Source organism: Perognathus longimembris, chromosome 6 (assembly GCF_023159225.1).
Source record: "Perognathus longimembris pacificus isolate PPM17 chromosome 6, ASM2315922v1, whole genome shotgun sequence".
Taxonomy (NCBI): Eukaryota; Metazoa; Chordata; class Mammalia; order Rodentia; family Heteromyidae; genus Perognathus; species Perognathus longimembris.
The window spans coordinates 43734656-43758884 of record NC_063166.1 but is presented as its reverse complement, the minus strand read 5'-3'; the positions used below and the strand labels follow the sequence as shown (position 1 = coordinate 43758884).

General features: G+C 40.8%; 1 protein-coding gene across 1 annotated transcript in view; it reads left to right on the top strand.

Moving 5' to 3' along the window:
• Nucleotides 1-24229, top strand: part of Dync1li1 (dynein cytoplasmic 1 light intermediate chain 1) — a 61830-nt gene that overhangs the window by 18255 nt on the left and 19346 nt on the right. The window contains exons 3-7 of the mRNA XM_048348617.1: nt 9408-9524; nt 10192-10422; nt 15558-15727; nt 22223-22316; nt 23693-23828. Coding sequence (XP_048204574.1) covers nt 9408-9524; nt 10192-10422; nt 15558-15727; nt 22223-22316; nt 23693-23828 — 748 coding nt within the window. The remainder of the gene's footprint in view (nt 1-9407; nt 9525-10191; nt 10423-15557; nt 15728-22222; nt 22317-23692; nt 23829-24229) is intronic.

Below are 24229 nucleotides of genomic sequence, written 5' to 3'. Positions count from 1 at the left end.
AGCTTTTAGTCTTATTTATTTGTTGAATGGTCTTTCTATTTTCAATCAGATTTATCTCTTCTTTAATCTTTGTGATCTCTCCCCTCCTAGTCGTTTTAGATTCTGTCATTTCTTGTTTCTCAAGTTGTTTTAGTTTCATCGTGAGGTTATTCACCTGCTCTGCTTCCATTCTTTTAATGTGGGTGCTGAGTGCAATGATCTTGCCCATCAGTACTGCCTTAGCTGTGTCCCATAGGTTTCTTTGTGATGTGTTTTCTTTGTTATTGTGGCTTATGAATTCGTTGATTTCATCTTTAATTTGGTCTGTGGCCCAAGTGTTGGATAGCAGCGTGGGGTTTAGCCTCCAAGACTGTGTATAGCCTCTGTGGTATCCTTTGTTGTTGAGGGTTACCTTTAATCCACTCTGATCAGATTTAATACATGGGATGACGTCAATACTTTTGTATTTGCTGAGGTTCTTTGTGTGGGCTATGACGTGGTCTATTTTGGAATATGATCCATGGGCTGCTTAAAAGAAGGTGTATTGGGTCTCTGTAGGGTGGAAGGTTCTATATAGGTCTGTTAGATCCATTTGGGAAATGGTGTTATTTAGGTCCTCAGCTCCCTTACTAATCCTCTGGGTGTTGGATCTGTCTCTTGGAGAGAGAGGAGTATTAAAGTCACCCACTATGATTGTGTTTGGTTCTATCTTATTCTGTAGTTCTGTGAGAATTTGCTTGACATATGTAGGGCCTCTTTTGTTCGGTGAGTATACATTTATCACCGTGATTTCTTGATTCTGGATTTTTCCTTGTATTAATATGTAGTGTCCTTCTTTGTCTTTTTGAGTGGACTTTAATGAGAAGTCCAGCTTGTCTGAGATCAGAATGGCTACACCTGCCGTATTGGTGGGTGCATTTGCTTGGTAGATCTTGCTCCATCCTTTCATTCGAAGCCTGTTTTTGTCCCTTGCTGTAAGGTGGGTCTCTTGTAGACAGCAGATGTCAACTTTTTGTTTGCAAATCCATTCTGCCAGTCTGCTCCTCTTTATCGGGAGTTTAAGCCATTTATATTTAAAGAGATCAAGGATAAGGGAGTTTTTTCTCCTTCCATTTTCTTGTTGGGCTGTTTTTTCCTCTTTTTTTTTTTTTTTCCTTGTCTTTAGTGAGCTGGTCTTTCTGCTGGGCTTTGGCTATTGAAGTTTCTTTCTGATTCTGTCTGTGTGTCTTTTATGATCTCTGTTGGCTGGGATTCCCCTCTTAAAATCCGCTGTAGGGCTGGTTTTTTATTCATATACTCCTTTAGCTCCTCTGGTGTGGAAAGATCTGGTTTTCCCTTCGAATGTGAACTCCAGTTTTGCTAGGTATTTGATCCGAGGTTGCAAATTGTTATTCTGAAGTACTTGGATGGTGTTCTTCCACTCACTTCGAGCTTGGTAAGTTTGTGTGGATAGGTCGGATGTTATTTGTATCCTCTTCCCATTGAAAAAAGTTTCCTTCTTCGCTTTGGCTGAATTCAGAATTTGCTCTTTAATCTTGAGGTCTGTAGTCTTGAATATTATGTGCCTTGGGGTGGCTTTCCTGGGGTCTGGCCTGCCAGGTGTCCTATAGGCTTCGGTTACCTGGATGGGGTCCCCTGTGAGATTGGGGAAGTTTTCTGCAATAACTTTATTGAGAACATGATTAAGCCCTCTGTTCTGGTATTCGGCTCCTTCTTCTATTCCAATTATGCGCAGATTATATCTCTTGTCTTTGTCCATCAGTTCCTGGATTAGTCTTCCCTGAAGCTTCACCTTTTCTTGGAGTGTGGTCACATTCGAAGGGAAAACCAGATCTTTCCACACCAGAGGAGCTAAAGGAGTATATGAATAAAAAACCAGCCCTACAGCGGATTTTAAGAGGGGAATCCCAGCCAACAGAGATCGTAAGACACACAGACAGAATCAGAAAGAAACTTCAATAGCCAAAGCCCAGCAGAAAGACCAGCTCACTAAAGACAAGAAAAAAAAAAAAAGAGGAAAAACAGCCCAACAAGAAAATGGAAGGAGAAAAAACTCCCTTATCCTTGATCTCTTTAAATATAAATGGCTTAAACTCCCCGATAAAGAGGAGCAGACTGGCAGAATGGATTTGCAAACAAAAAGTTGACATCTGCTGTCTACAAGAGACCCACCTTACAGCAAGGGACAAAAACAGGCTTTGAATGAAAGGATGGAGCAAGATCTACCAAGCAAATGCACCCACCAATACGGCAGGTGTAGCCATTCTGATCTCAGACAAGCTGGACTTCTCATTAAAGTCCTCAAGCACTCTTGCCACTAGGCCATATCCCCAGCCCTCTTAGAAAGATCTTGTAAAGCAAAGTGCTCCTTCAAATTTGTTGTGGACTCTTTTCCCAGCACTGTATTAAATGATTAAAATATTCGTGGGAATAAGTCTTCACCTTTTTTTTTTTCCTCATTTCATTTGTCCCTGGGATCTAAGGGGAATCTTGAGGTAGATGGACTTGGATTCTCTTGAGAGGCTTAGATTATTGTCATAGTACCAATCTTTGTGACTTAGGGTTTTTACTTCAGTTTCCTCATCTGTAAGAAGAGATTTCATTGGAATTCCTTATAGCCTTCAAATGTTCTTATAAAATCTTATTGTTATCAGAGATTTAAAAATCATTGGATAGGGAGAAAGCTTTTTTTTTCTTTTTTGGTCAATCCTTGGGCTTGAACTCAGGGCCTAGGTGCTGTCCCTGAGCTGCTGCTTCTTCTTTTTTTTTTTTTTTTCTTTTTTGGTACTGGGGATCAAACCCAGGTTGTTGCACTTGCTAGTTAAGTGCTTTGCCACTGAACTACATCCCAGCCCCCTCCTGAGCTTCTTTTGCTCAAGACTAGCATTCTACCCAATTGAACCACAGCGCCACTTCCAGCCTTTTCTGTTTATGTGGTACCTGAGGGCTTCATGCATGCTAGGCAAGTAGTCTACCACTAAGCCACATTCCCAGCCCCTGGGAAAAATCTTAAAGTACCATGTGTAACATATTACATTTATTTGGTCATATTCTTTTTATTTTATTTTTTCCTCCCTGTTTTCAGTTTTTTTTAATCAGTACTGGGGATTGAACTTTGGGCCATGCACTTGCTCTGCAGGCACTCTTAACACTTGACAGCCCTCCCCAACCTTCATATGCAATTTGTTTTTTCAAATTTTACTTGATGTTTACTTTAAAATGGATCTACAAGATGGTGAGTACTAACAGGCATAGCTGTCATCATTTAGAATTCCACAGGAGAAAATACTGTCAATATGGAACAACAAACTTTATTCCTACTAGAATCAGGAGAATATTTACATATGGACCTGTCACTCAGAACAAGCCCTCAAGAGCAGAATGCATTAAATCAATCATTTTTCTTTTTCTTTTCAAAATATCATTGACCCTTGAAAATAAATACCATTTTTCTTCAGTGAGTCATAATACAAAAACAATTGTGTTAATACCTTCTAATGACAGAAGCTATTGTTTATTAGGAAATGTGTGCTTAAATTCATTGAATTCAGATCTTGGCTCTGTCACTCAACCCTAGCTGTGTGACTTTGGGTAAACTAGTTACCTGTTCTGAGACTCTTATCTGACAAACAGAAGATAATTATCCCCCTTCCATGTGTGACTGTGTCAGAGCTTCTGGGAGGATGCACATGGCAGGTACTCTGGAAGTGTCCCTTCCATGTATGATTGTGTCAGATCATATGGGAGGATGAACATGGCAGGCACTCTGGAAGTGTCCATTCCAGGTGTTACTGTGTCAGAGCTTCTGGGAGGATGCACATGGCAGGTACTCTGGGAATGTCCTTCTTGGTGTCTCATATGCTGGCTCTGGAAGTGGAGAGAGCTGGAAGCAACATACCACTGGTGGTCATTAACTGGTGGTCATTAACTATGGACAAGGGGTGGGGAATTACAGTCTTCAATTTTTATTATTTGGAAAGATGTTAACATTTGAAATTTCTTATTTTCTGTTTTAACTTCTTATGACCTTATTTTTCAGTACTTGAAAAGTAGGTGAAAGGACATTTGTATTTTTCATTCAAGAACTTATGAAATGAGCTGGGAATGTGGCTTAATGGTAGAGTGCTTGCCTAGCATGCATGAAGCCCTGGGTTTGATTCCTCAGTACCACATAAACAGAAAAGGCCACAAGTGGCTTTGTGGCTCAAGAGGTAGAGTGCTAGCCTTAGCAAAAAGAAGCCAGGGACAGTGCTCAGGCCCTGAGTCCAAGCCCCAGGACTGTTAAAAAAAAAATGTACTTATTACCTGACACATATAATGGTAATCCCTCTGTACATCACTTCTATAATAATAAAGCAAATTATTTAAAAAAAAGAACTTATGAAACTCAGAGTAATTTTGGGTTTAACTGAGTTGGTAGCATTTTTTATTGATTGAGATAAGGTCTGTTGGTGGCTGCTCTGTAGAAGGCTTGTTTTGTTATGGTAGAGCTAATTGTCACATCACTTAGCAAACAACACACCAATACTTGCCCTGAAGTGTGCTTTTGGGGAAAGAGAGAGACTAAGTTAAATATGTATTATATTAATGAGTTTATTGGAGAAAAACAAAACAAGGCGGAATAAGGAATACTGGGAGGTTTGTAATTTTAGTTTCTTTTTCTGTATATGATTCTGGGGATAGATCCCAGGGCCTGGTGGGAGTTAGGTGACTGTTCTACCATTGAATCTGTAATTTTTATTTTTTGGTGTTCATTCTGGGGCTTGAACTCAGGGCCTGGACCCTGTCTCTGAGCTTGTGTATTCAAGGCCAGGTAGAGCTCTGCCACTCAAGCCACAGCTCCACTTAGGCTTTTCGATAGTTTTTTTTTTTTTTTTTTGGCCAGTCCTGGGCCTTGGACTCAGGGCCTGAGCACTGTCCCTGGCTTCTTCCCACTCAAGGCTAGCACTCTGCCACTTGAGCCACAGCGCCGCTTCTGGCCGTTTTCTGTATATGTGGTGCTGGGGAATCGAACCTAGGGCCTCGTGTATCCGAGGCAGGCACTCTTGCCACTAGGCTATATCCCCAGCCCTTTTCGGTAGTTTTTTGAATTGGAGGTAAGAGTCTCATAGACTTCCCTGCCTGGGCTGGCTTTGAGCCATAACCCTTCGATCTTAGCTTTCTAAGTAGCTAGGATTACAGGTGTGAGTCCCTGGCACACGGCCTGTTTGTCCTTTGTTAGGACCCTTCTTTGAGGTCTCTGTACATACTTTCCTTACTCTCCAGAATGATTAACTCTACAAGATTTAGTGTTACCTTTTCTGCATGTTTTTTTCTGACTTCCAGCCAAAACCAGGGCTGCCTTGTGTATTTACAATGTGGTCCTAATGACAATGCCTTGTTTACTTTCTCTCTCCAATTTATGAGCTCCTTGGGACAATAACTTTAGAAGGGACAATAACTTTGTCGTCACGTTTGGTATCTAATGTTTGGCTTATTGTGGTAAATTATTGCAGTGGTTCTCAAATTGTGGTTCCCAGACCAGCAGTATTAGCATCATTGGAATCATGCAGTTTCTAAATTCCTACTCTGTCTAGCCTTATTGAATTGGAAACTCAAGAATTGGAAATGAGGAGTCTGAGGGTATTTTTGTTTTTCCTCTCTCTCTCTCTCTCTCTCTCTCTCCCTCTCTCCCTCCCTCCCTGCCTCCTGCCTTCTTTCTCTCTCTTTCTCTCTTTTTTTGGTGCCAGTTCTGAGGCTTGAACTTGGGGCTTGGGAGTGGTACTTTAGATGAGCCCTCCTCCCCAGTCCCGGGGCTTGAACTCAGGACTTGGGCACTGTCCCTGAGCTTCTTTTGCTCAAGGCTAGCACTCTACCATTTGGACCACAGCAGCACTTCCAGCTTTTTCTGTTTATGTGGTACTAAGGAATGCAACCCAGGGCTTCATGCATGCTGGGAAAGCATTCTGCCACTAAGCCACATTTCCAGATCCACTTCCAGTTTGGGCAGTTAATTGGAGATAAGACTTTCACAGACTTTCCTGCCCAGGCTGGCTTCAAGATTGAGATCCTCAGATCTCAGCTTCTTGAGTAGCTGGGATTACAAGTGTGAGCCACTGGTTCCTAGCAACCATCTCAAGTTTTGAACAGGTGATTCTGATACATGCTTGAAAACTATTAACTAGTCTAGTAATGTGAAAATGAATGATAAAATTTACTGAGAGAGGGGCTGGGAATATGGCCTAGTGGCAAGAGTACTTGTCTTGTGTACATGAAGCCCTGGATTCGATTCCTTGGCACCACACATATATAGAAAAGGCCAGAAGTGGCGCTGTGGCTCAAGTGGCAGAGTGCTAGCCTTGAACAGAAAAGAAGCCAGGGACAGTGCTCAAGCCCTGAGTTAAAGCTCCAGGACTGGCAAAAACAAACAAACAAACAAACAAAAAAAACTGAGAGAAGTAAACGCTGCTCCAGATAAGTAAGTGGTGGGAAAGAATCCTTGTGGTATTCAGTCCTTAGAAAAAGGAAACTAATCTAATGATGACTTTGAGAACTTAAACTAGTGAACAAATGTAGAGAAGACTGACAATATTTTTGATGTCTTAAATTCAGGCCCCAAATCTGTCCTGTGTGTATTTACTTAAACCTTTAGTTAGAAATTAAATAAACTGGGGCTGGGGATATGGCCTAGTGGCAAGAGTGCTTACCTCGTATACATGAGGCCCTGGGTTCGAATCCCTAGCACCACGTATACAGAAAATAGCCAGAAGTGGTGCTGTGGGTCAAGTGGCAGAGTGCTAGCCTTGAGCAAGAAGAAGCCAGGGACAGTGCTCAGGCCCTGAGTCCAAGCCCCAGGACTGGCCAAAAAAAAAAAAAAAAAATTAAATAAACTCTCCAGCAGCTAGTGGTTCATGCTTGTAATCTTAGCTTCAGAGGAAGCTGAGATCAGAGATTCTAGGGTCAAGCCACACCCAGGCGGAAAAGTCTGTGAGACTCTATACTTAATTACAGCAAAAAGCCAGACTGAGGAGTGGCACAAATGATAAGAGTGCCAGCTGAACCAGCAAGTTGAGTAAGTGCAAGGCCCTATGTTCAAGGCCTGATAGCAGCCCCAGCAAAAATTTTTAAAAATGAAATACAAACTTTTTTTTTTGTCATGGGGCTTGAACTCAGGTCTGGGGTACTGAGCTCTTCAGCTCTAGGCTAGCGCTCTACCACTTGAGCCACAATGCTACTGCCAGTTTTCTAGTGGTTAATTGGAGATAAAAGTCTCATGAACTTTCTTGCCCAGGCTGGCTTTGGACTGTGATCCTCAGATCTCAGCCTCCTGAGTAGCTAGGATTACAGGCATGAGCCACTGGTGCCCAGCAAAGATACAAACTTTTCATTTAAAAAATCACACAAGGGCTAGGAATATGGCCTAGTGGCAAGAGTGCTTGCCTCGTATACATGAAACCCTGGGTTTGATTCCTTAGCACCACATATATAGAAAAGGCTAGAAATGGCGCCTGTGGCTCAAGTGGCAGAGTGCTAGCCTTGAGCAAAATAGAAGCCAGGGACAGTGCTCAGTCCCTGAGTCCAAGCCCCAGGACTGGGAAAGAAAAATCACACAAACTGTCAGAAATGAATTCTCAGTGATCATTTCTGTTTTGGTTTTTTGTTTGTTTGTTTTGTTTTGTTTTTTTTTGGCCAGTCCTGGGGCTTGGACTCTGGGCCTGAGCACTGGCCCTGGCTTCTTTTTGCTCAAGGCTAGCACTCTGCCACCTGAGCCACAGCGCCACTTCTGGCCATTTTCTGTATATGTGGTGCTGGGGATTCGAACCCAGGGCCTCATGTATACGAGGCAAGCTCTCTTGCCACTAGGCCATATCCCCAGCCCCCTCAGTGATCATTTCTAGGTGATATTATATCTTTAGTTCTTTTTCTTAAACCTGAGATATATATGACTAAAAGATATTTAAATGTTAATATATAAAATATAGTATATGTATAAGTATATGTTTTACAAGTACATTTATTTATTCAGAAATGTTCACATTTAAGTAATTTGAAATATTAAACAAGTAGAAATGAACTCACTTGAATTTTTTAGCTCCTACAAATAATACTTTTTTTTCAAATTCACAAATAAAATACATATGTTTTGCGTAACGTATTTTGAACTGTGTATAAACTATGGGATTGTTTAATCAAGCTAGTACCTTTTCACTTTTAACATTAAAGTGAAAAGTAAACATCTTGTAATCTAAAGCTGGAGGATCATGTAGAGGCCATCTTGGGCTTCATAGTGAGATTCTAATCACAGGAAAAAGAAAAAAAGTGGAAATTAAAGAAATAAGATAAATCTTGAGCGACAGGAATGTATTTTTACATGACTTATGTTTGTAGTTGCTTCTGTATTTCTTCCCCCTTTTTTAACTTATTTGTATTTGAAAATGCTACAGTTATATAAGTTAGGCAAAGAGCACATTTCCCCTTAGACATGTCACCCCTTCTCTTGCTCTCTCCCAGTTTTTCCCTCCTTTCCCTTTTCTTGCCCAGTCCTCCTATCCCCAACTTTATCCCCTCTTTTCTGCTATATATTTCTTGTGTCTTGACAGTTTTGGTGAGTGTCACAATTCCCTGATCTGATCAGTCTTGATGTACCTGCCATTCAGAGTCTCAACTAAGATGGGCATCGTGGCATACTGTGTAATCCTAGCAATAAGGAGGCTGATGAAGGATCATGAACAAGGACAGACAGAGCTACGTAGTGAGACCCCTGTCTCGGAAAAACAAAACAGTCTTCATCTGAGATTCCCCAGACTGAAAACCAAGAGAGTGTCTTGAACATACGGCCTTGTACTTGCTCAACTTTCTTGTTCGGCTGGCACTCTATGACTTGTGCCATTTCTCAGCCTGGGATGGCATACTTGTGTATGAAGCTATGGTATTCTTTTTCTCCCCACCCCCTGAAAATTACTCATACTGGAGGTATTTGTACCAATTAGAGCAGGACTTAGCAAGAAAAGCTGTGGCACTGGGAGAATCTGAGTGGCGATGGAGTCTACATCATCTATTCTGCAGCTCCCTGGTTATCTGTACTCAAATTACCTTTTTTGTTGTTGTTGTTGTTTGTAGGGCTTGATCTCTGGGCCCGAATGCTGTCCCTGAGCTCTTCAGCTCAAGGCTAGCACTCTACCACTTGAGCCACATTGCTATTTCCGGTTTTCTGGAGGTTAATTGGAGATAAGAATCCCACACTTTCCAGCCCGGGCTGGCTTTGAACAATGATCTTCAGATCTCAGCCTCCTGAGTAGCTAGGATTATAGATAGGCATGAGCCACCAGTGCCCATCTCAAATTACCTTTTTTGTTGACTAGTTCCAGCTGAACTTTTCAAATGGTGCCAAAAAGCACTGTTAAATCCGTTTGACAAGAAAAAATTACCCTTTTTTTAAATGTATCTAGGTGAAGATGGAGCTGGAAAAACAAGCTTAATAAGAAAAATTCAGGGAATAGAGGAATACAAGAAAGGAAGAGGATTGGAATATTTGTACTTCAATGTGCACGATGAAGATAGGGATGGTAAGTGCCACTTATTTGTATTCTAAGTTTCATGAAGTTTGTTCTGAAGGGCTCTATTGCTCAATTCTGACTTTCTTAGTGAGTCATTATTAAGAGCTCTTCGATGTCATGGTAAATGTATAGTTATGTTTAGGTATATTTTATTGATTTAGGGTTGGCATTTATATAGTGATTTTAAAGCACTTTATGGAATTCTGGCATGCTATTACTAGTCTTCTTGACATCCTTAAAGAATTTCAGTTCTTAAATACATTCTCCTTCAGCTAGTCATTGTTTTCCTAAGTCCCATTTTACCTTTCTGATAGTAATGTAATCTGTTCCCCAGCTGTTTTAAGCCATTTTTTTCTTCTGTAGAACACTAGCCTCCTAGTTTCTTGAGTATGCATGGCTCTGTCTGCTGATGGTAAAAGAAAAAAAAAATCATGTTATTTAATCTCTTGGCTTTGGATTAAGAAATAGGAACTAAAGGTTATTTGTGCTTTGATTGGTCACTAAATCATTTTAGGTCTTTACTAAACTGGTGGATGTCACTCTAAATAGTTGAACTCTTATCAAAACTAGCAGATACCTCCTATGGAGAGGCTCTAATGAAATATACTGAGTTGTTAGTGGGATGATGAAATGACTTAATACTCTTGCCTTGGTGGATTTCTTTTGTCTGTTGTAGATCAAACAAGATGTAATGTATGGATCTTAGATGGAGACCTATATCACAAAGGGCTCCTTAAATTTTCACTGGATGCCATTTCTCTAAAAGACACTCTGGTTATGCTGGTCGTTGATATGTCAAAGCCGTGGACTGCTTTGGATTCTTTACAGAAATGGGCAAGTGTTGTGAGAGAACATGTTGACAAGTTGAAAATTCCTCCTGAAGAGATGAAAGAAATGGAACAAAAGTGTGAGTAGACATACTAATTAATGTAGGTGTCGTGTACCAAATACTTAGCTGACTAAGAATCACTTGGAACTCCTTACTATGAATATGGTTTAATGAAGGAAACATAGTGTGACTACTGTTTTGGAATTTAGTTTGAGTGATAATGCTAGGTTTTAATATAAATTTAAGTTGGAAATTGTGTGTGTGTGTAAGCTTTTATGCAGGCATTGTCTCTTACAAAAAGCTGTGTGTGTTAATTTTGAAAAACAGATTTTATGGGCCAAAAAATTTTGTATCTTTTTCAGTTGCTTGTTTTCAGCAATTTCTTGGTTAGTAATCACATCAACTTTGTCAAAATGTTAACATAGATAAAACAAAGTTATGCCGAGTTTACTATTTACAAGTACAGTGTATATGTGTTTACATATGTTTCCTTTTGAGTCAGGGTCTCTGTACCCCCTTAGCTAGCCTTGAACTTGGCATTCCTGCTGGCTGTACCTTTCAAGTGCTTGGGATTACAAGCCACTATACCCATTACTATCTGCTTGCTACTTTGTACTTGCTCATGTGAATTGGATATTTTCATAGAACTTAAGAAAATGATTACTGGGTCATTTCTAACAGATTGTAAATCAATAACATTTTTAAACTTCACCCAGAGCTCTTCACTTTCCAGAGTTTTACTCTGCATAAGAAAATACTTAAAGGCTTTGTCATTGTTAGCTAGGATTTTTACATAAGGAACCAGTAAAAACTTACAAGATTATGTTCTAAGTCACTGGAAATGTCTAATTTTTTTTTCTGACACAATTTTATTCTGCAACTCAGACTGGCTTCAAACTTGAAAGACTAGCCTCAGCATTCTGAGGGCTGGGGTTATGCTCAGTTATTTCTAAACACTTTTAATCTGTAGTTTTCCTTCTATAGTAACCATGGATTTAGGGTTATTCTTTTGTTTTCACTCCCCAGTGCTTCTGAGCCTAAGTTTATACTAAAACATTGATTTATGACCTCCATCTCTGCAGCATAGCACTATCAGTACAGCTGAGAAACTGGGAACTTGTCAGAAACACACTCCAGTTGAAAACTTTTTTTCCCCCAGTTGAAAACTTTTAGCCAGGGTAGTGGTATAGACCTGTAATCCCAGTCCTCTGGAGTCTAAGGCAAGAGGATAGGGAATTCCAGGACTACATAGCAATACCTGTTTGGAGGTAGTAAGGAGAGGAAGCCAGAGTAGTTCACGGAAGATTGTGGTTCCAGTCCATCCTAGGCAGAAAAGCTTGCCAGATCCCTTTCTCAATTCATAGCTGAGCGCAGTAGCAGGCATTTGTCATCTTAAACTGTGTGAAAGGCTGAGATTAGGAGGACCACAGTTCCAGGCAAGTCTGCACAAAAAACGTCCATGAAACTCCATCTTAACAGAAGGAAGCTAGACACTGTATCTTGAGCCTTTTTGTCCAAGCAGTGACTGAAAGCCTAAAATTAACACAGCTCAGTCATGCCTGGGCAGGATTTGAGACTCTGTTGGGCTGGACACCAGTGGCTCACGCCTGTAATTTTAGCTACTCAGGAGGCTGAGATCTGAGGATTGAGTTTTAGAGCCAGCCCAGGCAGACAAATATATCCAAGTAATTCTTATCTCCAACTAACAGCAAAAATCCAATGGCTAAAATGGTAGGAGTTGCTAGCAGTGAGCAAAAAAAGCTAAGTGAGAACAGAATGCCCCGAGTTAAAGCTTCATTGTCACCAAAAAGAAAAGAGAATAACAAACTAACAAAACAAAACAAAAACCAGCTGTTGAAGGTAGAGCTAGTAACCTGACTTAATGAACAGTGTCACAAAAAAGAAAAGAGGGCTGGGATGTAGCTGAGTGGCAAAGTACTTGCCTAGCAAGTGCAATGTCCTGGGTTTGATCCTCAGTACCAAAAAAATAAAAACAAAAAAAATATACAGTTAACCCCCCCCCCAAAAAAAAAGCTGAAGAGAAAGAGAATAATGACAACAACAAAAACTAACAACAACAAAAACAGCTTTTGAAGGTAGAACTAGTAATGTGACAATAAATTTATTGGATGGTTCTGGTACATACTAAAATTTGAGAGCCACTGTTAGATTTAGCTTTAATTATTTGTTTTTATTATAAAGGTAATACACAGAGGGGTTACAGTTATATAAGATGAGGTAATCAGTACATTTCTTTTTGGACAGTGTCACCCTTTCCCTACCACTGTTAAATTTCAAACTCTGACTTTCATAAAAGGTAGCCACCAGTCTGTGTTCTGGAGGACTTATACTCAACTACCCAGGACTCCATCTTCCTTCACCCAATATAAGTTCACAAATTTTCCTTCACAAGTCAGTATTTATAAGCCAAAAAGGATCTGGTCTATCATTACTTTAAAAAAAAAAGTACCTTTCTCCCCAATTTTGTAAGTAGTAAACATATACATATTAATATACATAAAATATTCTTTAGTATATCTTTCCTGGTAAAGTTGGTGTTATATTGTATTTTGGTTTTTTATTCTCTCTCTCTCTCCCCCCCTCCCCCCTCCCCCCTTCCTCCCTCCCTCCCTCCCTCCCTCCTTCCCTCCCATCTTTCCCTTCTCTTACCTCCCCCTCTCCTTCCACCCCACTATAGTATTATTTTCCTATTAAATATTCTCTGTAAACTTGAAATTTATATAACATTTTCTCATATTCTATTTTAATCCTACGCAGTGGGTATTTTGTTTCCTGAATTGTTGTTTTGCTCTTAAATATGAAAAACACTGTTATATGGAAATTCCCATTGTATCCTTGAAAATTCTTGAAAAGGTAATTATTCAGTCATAGTGCACACTATTAAAGCTCTTGTTACTAGGGACTGGGAATATGGCCTAGTGGCAAGAGTGCTTGCCTCCTAAAGCTCTTGTTACATTTATGCCTACTTTTTTTTTTTTTTTTTTTTTGGTGGAATGCGTCTCAAAATCTTTAATAGGGAAAGTGACTTATATAGAAGTGATGGCGGGAAAGAAAGGGGGCTGGCCAAAGGGCCAGTCATAGGCTAAAGACCATGTCCATCAGGTGATGTCATGAAACTTCCTTTGTGGGTGGGACAACCCCATCATGGTGGCACGCACGTGTTCGCCCCTCAGGGGTGGGGGGCTTCTTTTCCGGTTGAGGCCGGAAGGTGGGAGGGGCTCCCTCCCACACTGTCCCAGGGCTGGGGGAAGGACAGTGTCTCTCGCTCTTGGCACCCTTCCCCCACGAAGGCCAAAACAGTCCCCAACATCTCCCCCTTTTTGTTTTTTAAATGAGCAGGGGATGCTGTAAACACATGGCATATGTGGGCATAAGGCAAATGCTGACATAAGATCTGTGGGGCCCCTTCCACAAAACTGGGGTGAGGGGTAGGTAAGGGTCCATCCGTCTGGCTTTGTCCAGAAGTCGGAATCCTCAGCTGGTTTCTGCCAAGTGCAGGAAGGTGCAGACATCAGCCCTCTTTTGGTGGTGAAGTAGAAGTAGGCTGGAGCTCTGGCATCCCTAGTAGCTGGTAACTTAAACATAAGTGATTAGTAAAACATTCTTTTATATAAACATTGAAGCCAAGGTGCTAAACCTTTGCGCTTACTTTAAAAAAAAACTTTTCTATCATAAAACATTGGGGTTGAGTGTCAGTACCCTCAGCTCCTATTTTCTTTCCAACGGGACTCCCCAAGTCTAGCAGCATGGGGAGAGGAAAGGAAGAAGCACGGTGCAAAATTCCTTTAGTTTTTTTCTGTGACGCTGTAGGCAGTATTGCCACGGCAAAACATTGAGCCATGAGATGCTCAAGAAAGAATCTAGAAAGCAAACAAGGAAAGGAAGCTTGGTTGCCTCCTACCGTATGCAGTCCTACTTTCCATATTTCCATGGAAGAGCAGAAGTCTAGCATGGTCCTCCTTTTCCTGGAGAGAACAAGAAGAAAACATTTCTCCAGAGCGGGTGCTCTGGGTTTAATTTTCCAATCTGGAAAAACACATATACAGAACTCCATCCCACACTGATTCAGGATGATTTAAAAATTCTTGATAATTAACGTAAGCATAACTATCCTTAATTAATCCTGGGGAATACCCCCCCTTTTGTTTTTTTAAAATTATGACACTGGCGGCCACCAGGCAGGGAGTATGGGTGGAGGTCTCTTCTTCTGTAGCTACTTCCTGCTCTCAAGGGGGCGACATGTCATAATCAAGGGCCCCTCAGCCTGGGACCGTCCAGTGTGGCTGGCAAAAGTTCCCATCATTACCACGAGAATGGTCACTGGGGCCAGAGAGTGCTATGGTTTCCTCTGGCCCCTCCTGCATCTTGGGCATACCCAGAAGTTTCCAAGGCTGGTGCCTCCAGGGTTCAGGTCTGTGTTAGGGTGATGGCTATGAACGGCAAATTCCCAGGTGGTGATCTCAACAAGAGATTTTATTCTGTCAAAAGAGACTTTTGAAAAGGTCAGGCAAAGTATTGACATGTTCTCAGAGCTGGTTGGCATGAATGATGTAGAACACACCCTGGGCATAGGCCAGGAAAAGTTCCTTTTGGAGCATAAACCCAATTGTAAAGTGAACAGGTAAGGAGAAATGACTGAAAGATATACCTACTTTTTTTCAAATGATTATTTTGACAAGTCACAAGTGACTTGTAATAGTTTTATCAGCATTGGTAATGTCTCTTATAACTTTTACCAATGTTAAGGAATTAATATGGCTCCAAGATTGAACCTAGGTAAAAAGAGATGTGAATAAAGGACTTAGAGAAAGGAAGCTAATATTAGAAAGTAGCACTGTATTCTAAATTGTAGGATTTTTTTTTTTCTTCTGTCCTTGCAGTGCCTTTCCTGTGTAGATGGTAGAGGACCAGAGCCAAAGTGTGCTTTGCCCAAAGTCATTCCCACAGGTTAAACTAGCACTACAAGAACCCTACTCTTTGAAGCTGTCAGTACAGTATTGAGCCTCACTGTTATTAATGTGTGCCCACTGTTCATGTGCTCCCTTGAAACATTTCTCAAAAACCTCTTGTTTCTTCTCTTACTTAAGGCTAAGCATAAGTTCTGATGATGCATGTATTTAGATTATGGCAAAAAAAAAAAAAGCTACTTGCTGAAATAAATGGTTTCTAAATCTGTTTCCTTTGATTTTCAGTGATTAGGGACTTTCAAGAATACGTAGAACCAGGAGAAGACTTTCCAGCTTCTCCTCAGAGAAGAAACACTGCAGCACAGGAGGACAGAGGCGACAGTATCGTTTTACCTCTGGGTGCGGACACACTTACACATAACCTGGGCATTCCGGTACTAGTAGTTTGCACCAAGGTTAGTTTGCTTCCTGGAGATATTCACCAAGGAAGAACAGTTGTTTTTGTTTTTATGGGATTTTTGTTGGAGTTACATGAGTTTTCTTAGATAACATTTCTTTTTTAGACAGAATCTTGGTGTATAGCCTATGCTAGTCTTGAACTTGCTGCCATCTCCTGCCTCAGCCTCCCCAAGAGCTGGGATAATTGTTTTTAATTTTTAAAAAAATTATAGAAATATGAATGATACTCAAATGTTGCTTTGTCATTTTTTTCCTACCCTGTCCTTCATAGTTGTTTATTTTACCTATATACTGCCCTACAATTACTTAAGTTGCTTCTGTCTGTAGAAGGTAAGTTTAGAGATGAGCTGTTGGAGCTCTTTCGGTTCTGATCCCTGTACCCTAACTAATCCTGATGCAATAGCTGTCAGGTTTTAGAGAAGGAACTTGGGTTCTGAGTTCTTAAGCTGCCCTGGTGCCACTTAGCCAAACCACTGTATTCGATGCTGCTGCTAGTACGTCTAGCCTTATTACTGCCCTTTTGAATTTTGCCAGTCCAGATTGCATGTGTCTGAATGTTTTAAGTACAGCTTTGCTCTTATCCTACTATGCCTTTCATCCATGGTGATCAAAGGGTTTTCTTTTTTTAATTAATTAATTTTTATTAACATTAAGTAGTTGTTCAAAAGAGTTTCAATCTAACATATCAGTTTGTAAGTATAATGCATCTTTTTTTGTTTATTTGTTTTATTTTTGTTGCCAGTCCTGGGGCGTGGACTCAGGGTCTGAATACTGTCCCTGGCTTTTTTTTGCTCAAGGCTAGCACTCTGCCACTTGAGCCACAGCACCACTTCTGGCCATTTTCTATATATGTGGTGCTGGGGAATCGAACCCAGGGCTTCATGTATACGAGTCAAGCATTCTTGCCACTAGGCCATATTCCCAGCCCCCAAAGGGCTGTTTTCTGTTGTCTGACATCCTACTTGCTCAGAAGATTCCTTTTTGAAAAGAGGATGAATCTTCTTAGTCTTGCCTTGGCCAGCAGCTTTTTGTGAAAAAAATTTTTTTTGGACAGGATCTCACTCTAGCCATAGCTGGGCCCTTCACTCAACACTCTTAAAATTCCTGCCTTAGCATCCTAAGTGGTTAGATTACAGATATTCACCACCACCACATCTGACAAAGCTTTTATGGTATGAATCCTAGTTTCTTTGAAACAAAATGTTATTTTGAATACTCTGGGACTGAATTTCATTTTTGTAATATAGTTAAACTAAATTGTGTAATCATTTTAGTAAAAACAGATGAAATGATAATTTGTATACAATACTTTTCAACATTACATTTTACCATATTAATTCCTTAGTATCAGAAAATTATGTATTTAAAATAAAATGGAATCTAGGACGCCTTATTTGTTAGGCAGGAGTTTCACAGTTGAGCCATATCTCCAGCCCTGGTTTTCATTGGTTACTTTTGAGATAGAGTCTTACTTCCTGATTGAGCACACTTTAACCTTCATTTGTCTACTTTAGGCTTCCTTTTTTTCACTAGAATGACAAGCAAGTGTCAAGGCATCCAATTTCTCTCCATTATGATGGAGTTTGTGGAGCTTTACTGTCCAGACTGGCCCAGAACAAAGCTCCTCCCAATCTTACCATCCCCTGTAGTTTAGGATGACAGGTGCATGCCATGTGCCCAGCAGTGAATCTCTCAACTTTTCTGCCCAGACTGGCCTTAAACTGTAATCAGCCATTTCTCAGACTCCAAAGTAACTAAGATGACAGGTATGAGCCACTGTTTTGTTTTTCCATGGTACAGGACCCAACTCAGGACTCTTGCATGCTAGGTACGTATACTACCATTGAGTTACAACCCCAAGATAAAATAGACATTTTTTTTTTTGGTGGTACTGGATTTTGAATTCAGGACCTTGTACTTGGTCTGCTTCTTGCTTGCTCAGTTGGCTGATGTTCTGCCACTTTAGCCATGTTTCCAGTCCTGCTTTTTGTTTGTTATGAAATTCACTTAAGTATTCTGCAGCACTTATTAAGTTATATGTATTTATTAAGGATTTATTTGTTTATTGAAAGATGCTGATTGGATCATTATTATCAAAATTCTGTTAACTTGGGGCTGGGAATGTAGCTTAGTGGTAGAGTGCTTACCCAGCATGCATGAAGCCCTGGGTTCCATTCCTTAGCACCACGTAAACAGAAAAGGCCAGAAGTGGTGCTGTGGCTCAAGTGGTAGAGTGCTAGCTTTGAGCAGAAAGAAGCCAGGGACATTGCTCAGGCTCTGAGTTCAAGCCCCAGGACTGGCAAAAAAAATTCTGTTAACTTGCTGGGCATGGTTATACATTCCTCTATAATTACGGAATTGGGAGGTAGAGGCAAGGAGTTCTCCAGTTTGAGGCCAATCTGAGCTACCTAGCAAGATCCTGTCTTAAAAAAAAAAAGGCTTAGTTCTCACATTGTATGTTTTGTATTATATTTTGTAATAAAATCACATTTTCTTCAAAAATAATTCACAGAGACTGAGTGCTGGTGGCTCATGCCTATAATCCTAACTACTAGGAGGCTGAGATCTTTTAAGATCTTGGTTTGAAGCCGGCCAGCCAGGAATGTCCTTTAGACTGTTAGCTTCAGTTAAGTACCAGCCCAACCCATCCCCCCTACCCTCCAAAGAAAAAGTCAGAAGTGGATTTTTTGCTTAAGTGATAGACCAGTAGCCTTGAGCACAAAAGCTCAGGGATAGCTCCCAGGCCCTAAATTCAAGCCCCAGGACCAGCACAAAAAATAAAATAAAAATTCACAGAGTTAGACACTGGTGGCTCACACCTATAATCCTATTTACTTGGGATGTTGAGATTAGGAGAACTGGTTCAAGGCTAGCCCATGCATACACAAGAGACCATTTCTAAGAGACTAATAGCTGGAGGTGGTGAAGTGCAACTGACATCCTAGCTATGGGGGTGCTGAGATTGGGAGGATAGCAGTTCCCTGCGAATCCAGGCAGAAGAGCCTACAAGACTGGTTTGGTTAGTGAGAGAAAAATAGAATTGCTGCTCAAGTACATGCCCAGGTTGGAAGTGGGACTATCTAAAAAATAAGCAGTGCAAAAAAAGGAAGGAATGGAGCTAGAGGACTAGTTCAGCAGGAGGGTGCCTGAAAATTCATATAACAAGTTCATCTTTCCTGTTGGTCTCAAGCACTATGTTTCTGTTTTTGTTGTTTGTTTCTTTGTGTATGTTAAGCTGGTACTCTGCCAACTGAGTAGCCCTGCTTCCCCCGGCCCCCTTTGCGGGGCGTCCCCCCATCCCTCACTTAAGGCTGGTGCTCACTACTTGAACAATACTGGGGCTTTATCTCAGGACCTCGTGTTCTTGCTTGGCCTTTTTGCTCAAGGCTGGAAAACTGTCACTTGAGCCATGCCTCCCAGTTTCCAGCCCTGCTTTTGTTGGTTACTTGGAGATAGAGTCTACCAAACTTTTCTGCCTGTCCTCAAGCCATGATCCTCTAGATCTCAGCTACCCAAGTAGCTAGGGTTAGAGGAATAAGCACTAGTACCTGCTTGTAATTACTGTTTATAAGCCACGGGATACTTAAAATATCAGAGTGTAAACCCTTTTGTAATTTTTTTTATACTGGCAGTTGAAGTGAGGCCATATCCTTTGCCATTATTTTATTGTATGTATGTATGTATGTATGTATGTATGTATGTATGTATGTATGTATGTATGTATGTCGGGCTTGAACTTGGCCTAGATGCTGTCCCTGAGCACTTCAGCTGAAGGCTAGTGCTCTACTACTTGAGCCACAGCACCACTTCCAGTTTTCTGTTGGTTAATTGAAGATAAGAGTATCATGAATTTGCCTGCCCGGGCTGGCTGTGAACCATGATCCTCATATCTCAGCCTCCTATTAAGGTGTGAGCCATCGGCGCCTGTTTTTATTTTGTTTGTTTAATCAGTCTGGGGCTTGAACTCAGGGCCTGGGCACAGTCCCTGAGCTTCTGTCACTCAAGATTAGTACTTTACCACTTGAGCCGTAGTGCCCCTTCTGGCTCTTTCTGTTTGTGTGGTACTGAGGGCTTCGTGCATGCTAGGCAAGCACTCTGACACTAAGCTACACTCCCAGCCCTATTTTCTATTTATTTATTTATTGATTGATTGATTGCCAGTTCTGGGGCTTGAACTCAGAGCCTGAGCACTGTTCCTGGCTTCTTTTTGCTCAAGGCTAGCACTCTAACTCTTGGGCTCACTGTGCCCCTCCTGGCCTTTTCTGTTTATGTGGTACTGAAGAATCGAACCCAGGGCTTTGTGCATGCTAGGCAAGTATCTACCATTAAGCCACATTCCCAGTCCTTCCTGTTTTTCAAATGGAGACTAATGCAATCCATTGTAATACCCTTGTTTTCCTTTTTTTGTTGTTTTGTTTTGTTGGTCTTAGGGCTTGAAATCTGGGCTTGGGTGCTGTCCCTGAGCTCTTCAGCTTAAGACTAGCCCTCTACTACTGGAACCACAGCTCCACTTTTGGTTTTCTCGTGGTTAATTGGAGATAAGAGTCTCATGGCCTTTCCTGTCCAGGCTGGCTTTGAACTGCGATCCTCAGATCTCAGCCTTCTGAGTAGCTAGGATTACAGGTGTGAGCCCACCAGCACCTGTCTTGTGATACCTTTTTAAAATAACAATATCTTAAAGCTCCACTGGAATCCTTGTGTGTGGCTTGTTTTTTGTTTGGCAAAGAGCTAGTTGTTGACATTTCTGCGTTTGAGACCATAGCCTATTTTATAAAAAGCAGTCTTGTTTTTGAAAAGAAAAAAGTAAAGTTTAAAGGGATATAAAACTTATAAAATGTTCAAGCCAGAAGATCCCACTCACTGTTTTTCATAAAATCTTAAGACTAATCTGTAGATATACATTAGTTTATGAGCTTTTAAAATATGTCCAGGGACAAGAGACTATGTGTTCCCTAACAGGTAAAATGTGGTGGATAACTCAATCAGTTTAAGAGTGGAAATGGAAATTCAGACAGACTTAAGTTTCTTGCTTTAAGTACAGATCCTATGATTAGAGCTAACTTTTCTTTGGGAAGGTGGGGAGTGTTGAGAAGGTGAGGAAACAGATCAAGTCCAGGGCCTTGTACATACTAGGCAAACATTCTGCTATTGAGGTGTATTTCTGGGTTTAGTTAAACTGTAATTAACTAGACGGTCATGCTTCACAAAGAGTCAAACCAAAGTATCTTTAATAATTAAAAATAGTATTCTTAGTATTCTATAAAATGTGCAAAGAAGTGTTTGTCATGACATCATTATAAGCCTGTTTTTTTTTTTTGTTTTTGTTTTTGTTTTTTGCCAGTCCTGGGCCTTCGACTCAGGGCCTGAGCACTGTCCCTGGCTTCTCTTTGCTCAAGGCTAGCACTCTGCCACTTGAGTCACAGCGCCACTTCTGGCCATTTTCTGTATATGTGGTGCTGGGGAATCGAACCCAGGGCTTCAAGTACACGAGGCAAGCGCTCTTGCCACTAGGCCATATCCCCAGCCCCATATAAGCCTGTTTTAAGACTAGTGTGTGGCATAAGTGGTAGAGGGCTTGCTACCAGGCCCTAATAAATTCACTCCACAGGACCACCAGAATGAGACTGTTGATATCTGTGTAACAAAAAAGTTACCCAACGACTATCATCCCAAACTAATACTAGATACAATGAGCATTCCTAAGGATATTTCATGTTTCACACCTTCAATTTTAAAGTTTGGTGATGGGGCTGGGAATGTGGTTTAGTGGTACAGTGCTTTCCTAGCATGCATGAAGCACTGAGTTTGGTTCCTCAGTACCACCTAACAGAAAAAGCCAGAAATGGTGCTATGGCTCAAGTGGTACAGTGCAGGGACAGTGCCCAGGCCCTGAGGTCAAACCCCAGGACTGGCAAAAAAAATGTGGTGAAATTATTTGGATATCATGATGTTTGAATGTGACTTATATTTTTCTTAACTGTCTCATTAACTGTGCAGGTGGCATTTCACATACAGTCTCATTTTGATACAGGGAGACTAGTGAGAGCAAGAGAAGTTGCAGGAAAGAGAACCAGGTGGTAAGGATCCAAATAGCAGCAGAGAGGACGGTAAGGGGAGACTACAGGATGTGCTGGTGTGTTTTACAGAACTGGACTAGAGTTTAGACTTAAAAACGATTTTGTTAGGGTGTAGTTAGTTGAGTATCAACTAAGTTATTTGACTTAAGTTTTGGGGCTGGAGGTGTGGCTTAGCATTAGAATGGCTGCCTAGTGAGTGTGAGGCCCAAGTTCAAATTCTAGTTCTTCCAAAAAACTAAGACTTGTCTTTCAACCAGAAGTGTCAGTTGATGTTCCAGGTTCTTCTGCTTGATCATCATAACATAGCAGTAGCTTTGTGACACCCATTTAAAATGGAACTGTGTAAATTATTGTATTTAATTTTGGTTATTTTAAGATAATGTAACAGTATTTTTAATTCTTTTAACTCAACAGTGTGATGCCATTAGTATACTGGAGAAAGAACATGACTACAGAGATGAACATTTTGACTTTATCCAGTCACATATCCGGAAGTTTTGTTTACAGTGTATCCTTTTCATGCACTTATTTTGGTTTCGATCTGGTTTGCTTTTTAAAGTAAAGGAATTCTAGTGGTCTATAGAAATTCTGTCCCTAGTTGAAAATTTCATTTTAGCCCCTAACTCATTTATATTTGGCTATTTTGAGATATTATTAACGGAAAATAAGGTTTTACTGCTTACTGAGTAGGAGAGGGTAAAGGGTGTGTAGGACTTTGATGGGACACAGAATGGGGGAGAATGAATTAATGGGCCCATATAGGGCAGGTTTTAACAGTGCGGATAATACCTGTACTGGGCGCAAAGTTTTTTTTGTTTTTTTTTTTTTGCTAGTCCTGGGCCTTGAACTCAGGGCCTGAGCACTGTCCCTGGCTTTTTTTTGCTCAAGGCTAGCACTCTGCCACTTGAGCCACAGCGCCACTTCTGGCCATTTTCTGTATATGTGGTGCTGGGGAATTGAACACAGGGCTTCATGTATATGAGGCAAGCACTCTCGCCACTAGGCCATGTTCCCAGTCCCCTGGGCGCAAAGTTTTAATTGAAATTAATTTAAATTTTTTTAAAGATAAGATCTCCTGTGTAGCCAAGGCTGGCCTTGTACTCAGAATCCTGCTTCAGCCTCCCTAGTGCTGGTATTATAGTGGTGAATCACCAAATCTTATGGGATGGTATTCTCTAGAGCTGTGTCTTGGAAGATCATAAGGACCACTCTGACATCCACATGTGCTGTCATGTTAGTGCCTAGTAGTCACTGAGTTTACTCTTGTTTATAGCATTAATAAAACCTCTAACTTCTTACATTCAGTCATGTAAGAGCTAGTTTACCTTAGTGCCTTTGTAAGCATTTTATACTGTTGAAATTCTTGATAACTAAGTAATTCTTGATAACTCTATTTCCTTGAAAGCTTATTTTTTATTTTATTTTTTGTTAGTTGTAAGGCTTGAACTCTGGGCACTGTCCCTGAGCTCTTCAGCTCAAGGCTAGTGCTCTACCACTTGAGCCACAGTGCTACTTCTGTTTTCTGATGGTTCATTGGAGATAGAGTGTCATAGACTTTCCTGCTTGGGCTGGCTTTGAACCGTGATCCTCAGATCTCAGCCTCCTGATTACAGGTATAAGCCACTAGTGCCTGGCTGAAGGCTTTTTGTTTTGTTTTGTGTTTTTGAGTAGGTAGTGGGCTTGGACTCTGGGCCTGGGCATTGTCCCTGAGCTCTTCAGCTCAAGGCTAGTGCTCTACCACTTGAGCTACAGTGCCAATTCCCAAAAGCTTGCTTTTTAAACTATTTGTACATATATAGATGTAAAAGTTAAACTAAAAACACGTGGTTCTATGAGACCTCTTTGTGGAATATGTCCAAAGTTTTCTTTAACAGTTTTATTCAGATGGTGCAGCACTTATTTACACTTCAGTAAAAGAAAACAAAAATATAGACTTAGTGTATAAATACATTGTTCAAAAACTCTACGGATTTCCCTATAAGATTCCTGCTGTTGTTGTGGAAAAGGATGCAGTATTTATGTAAGTGTGCTTTTCTGCCTATTTGTCATGTATTACTGAGATCATGAATTACTATGTTCTAGTTTTGGGGGTTTGGTTTCATTTATTTATTTACTTTTCGTGCTGATCCTGGGCTTGAACTCAGGGTCTGGGCATTATCTCTGAGCTTTTTTGTTCAAGGCAAGAACTCTACCACTTGTGGCAGCTTCATTTCTGTCTTTGCGGAGAATGGGGGATGGTTAATTGGAGATCAGAGTTTTATAGACTTTCTTGCTTGGGTTGGCCTTTGTGATCCTTAGATCTCAGCCTCCTGAGTAGCTAGGATTACAGGTGTGAGTTGCCAGCACCCGGCTCAATTTGTTTGATGAGTATGTAAACACCCATTTTTAGATTGCTTATAGCCTGCTTCAATGTGTTTATCA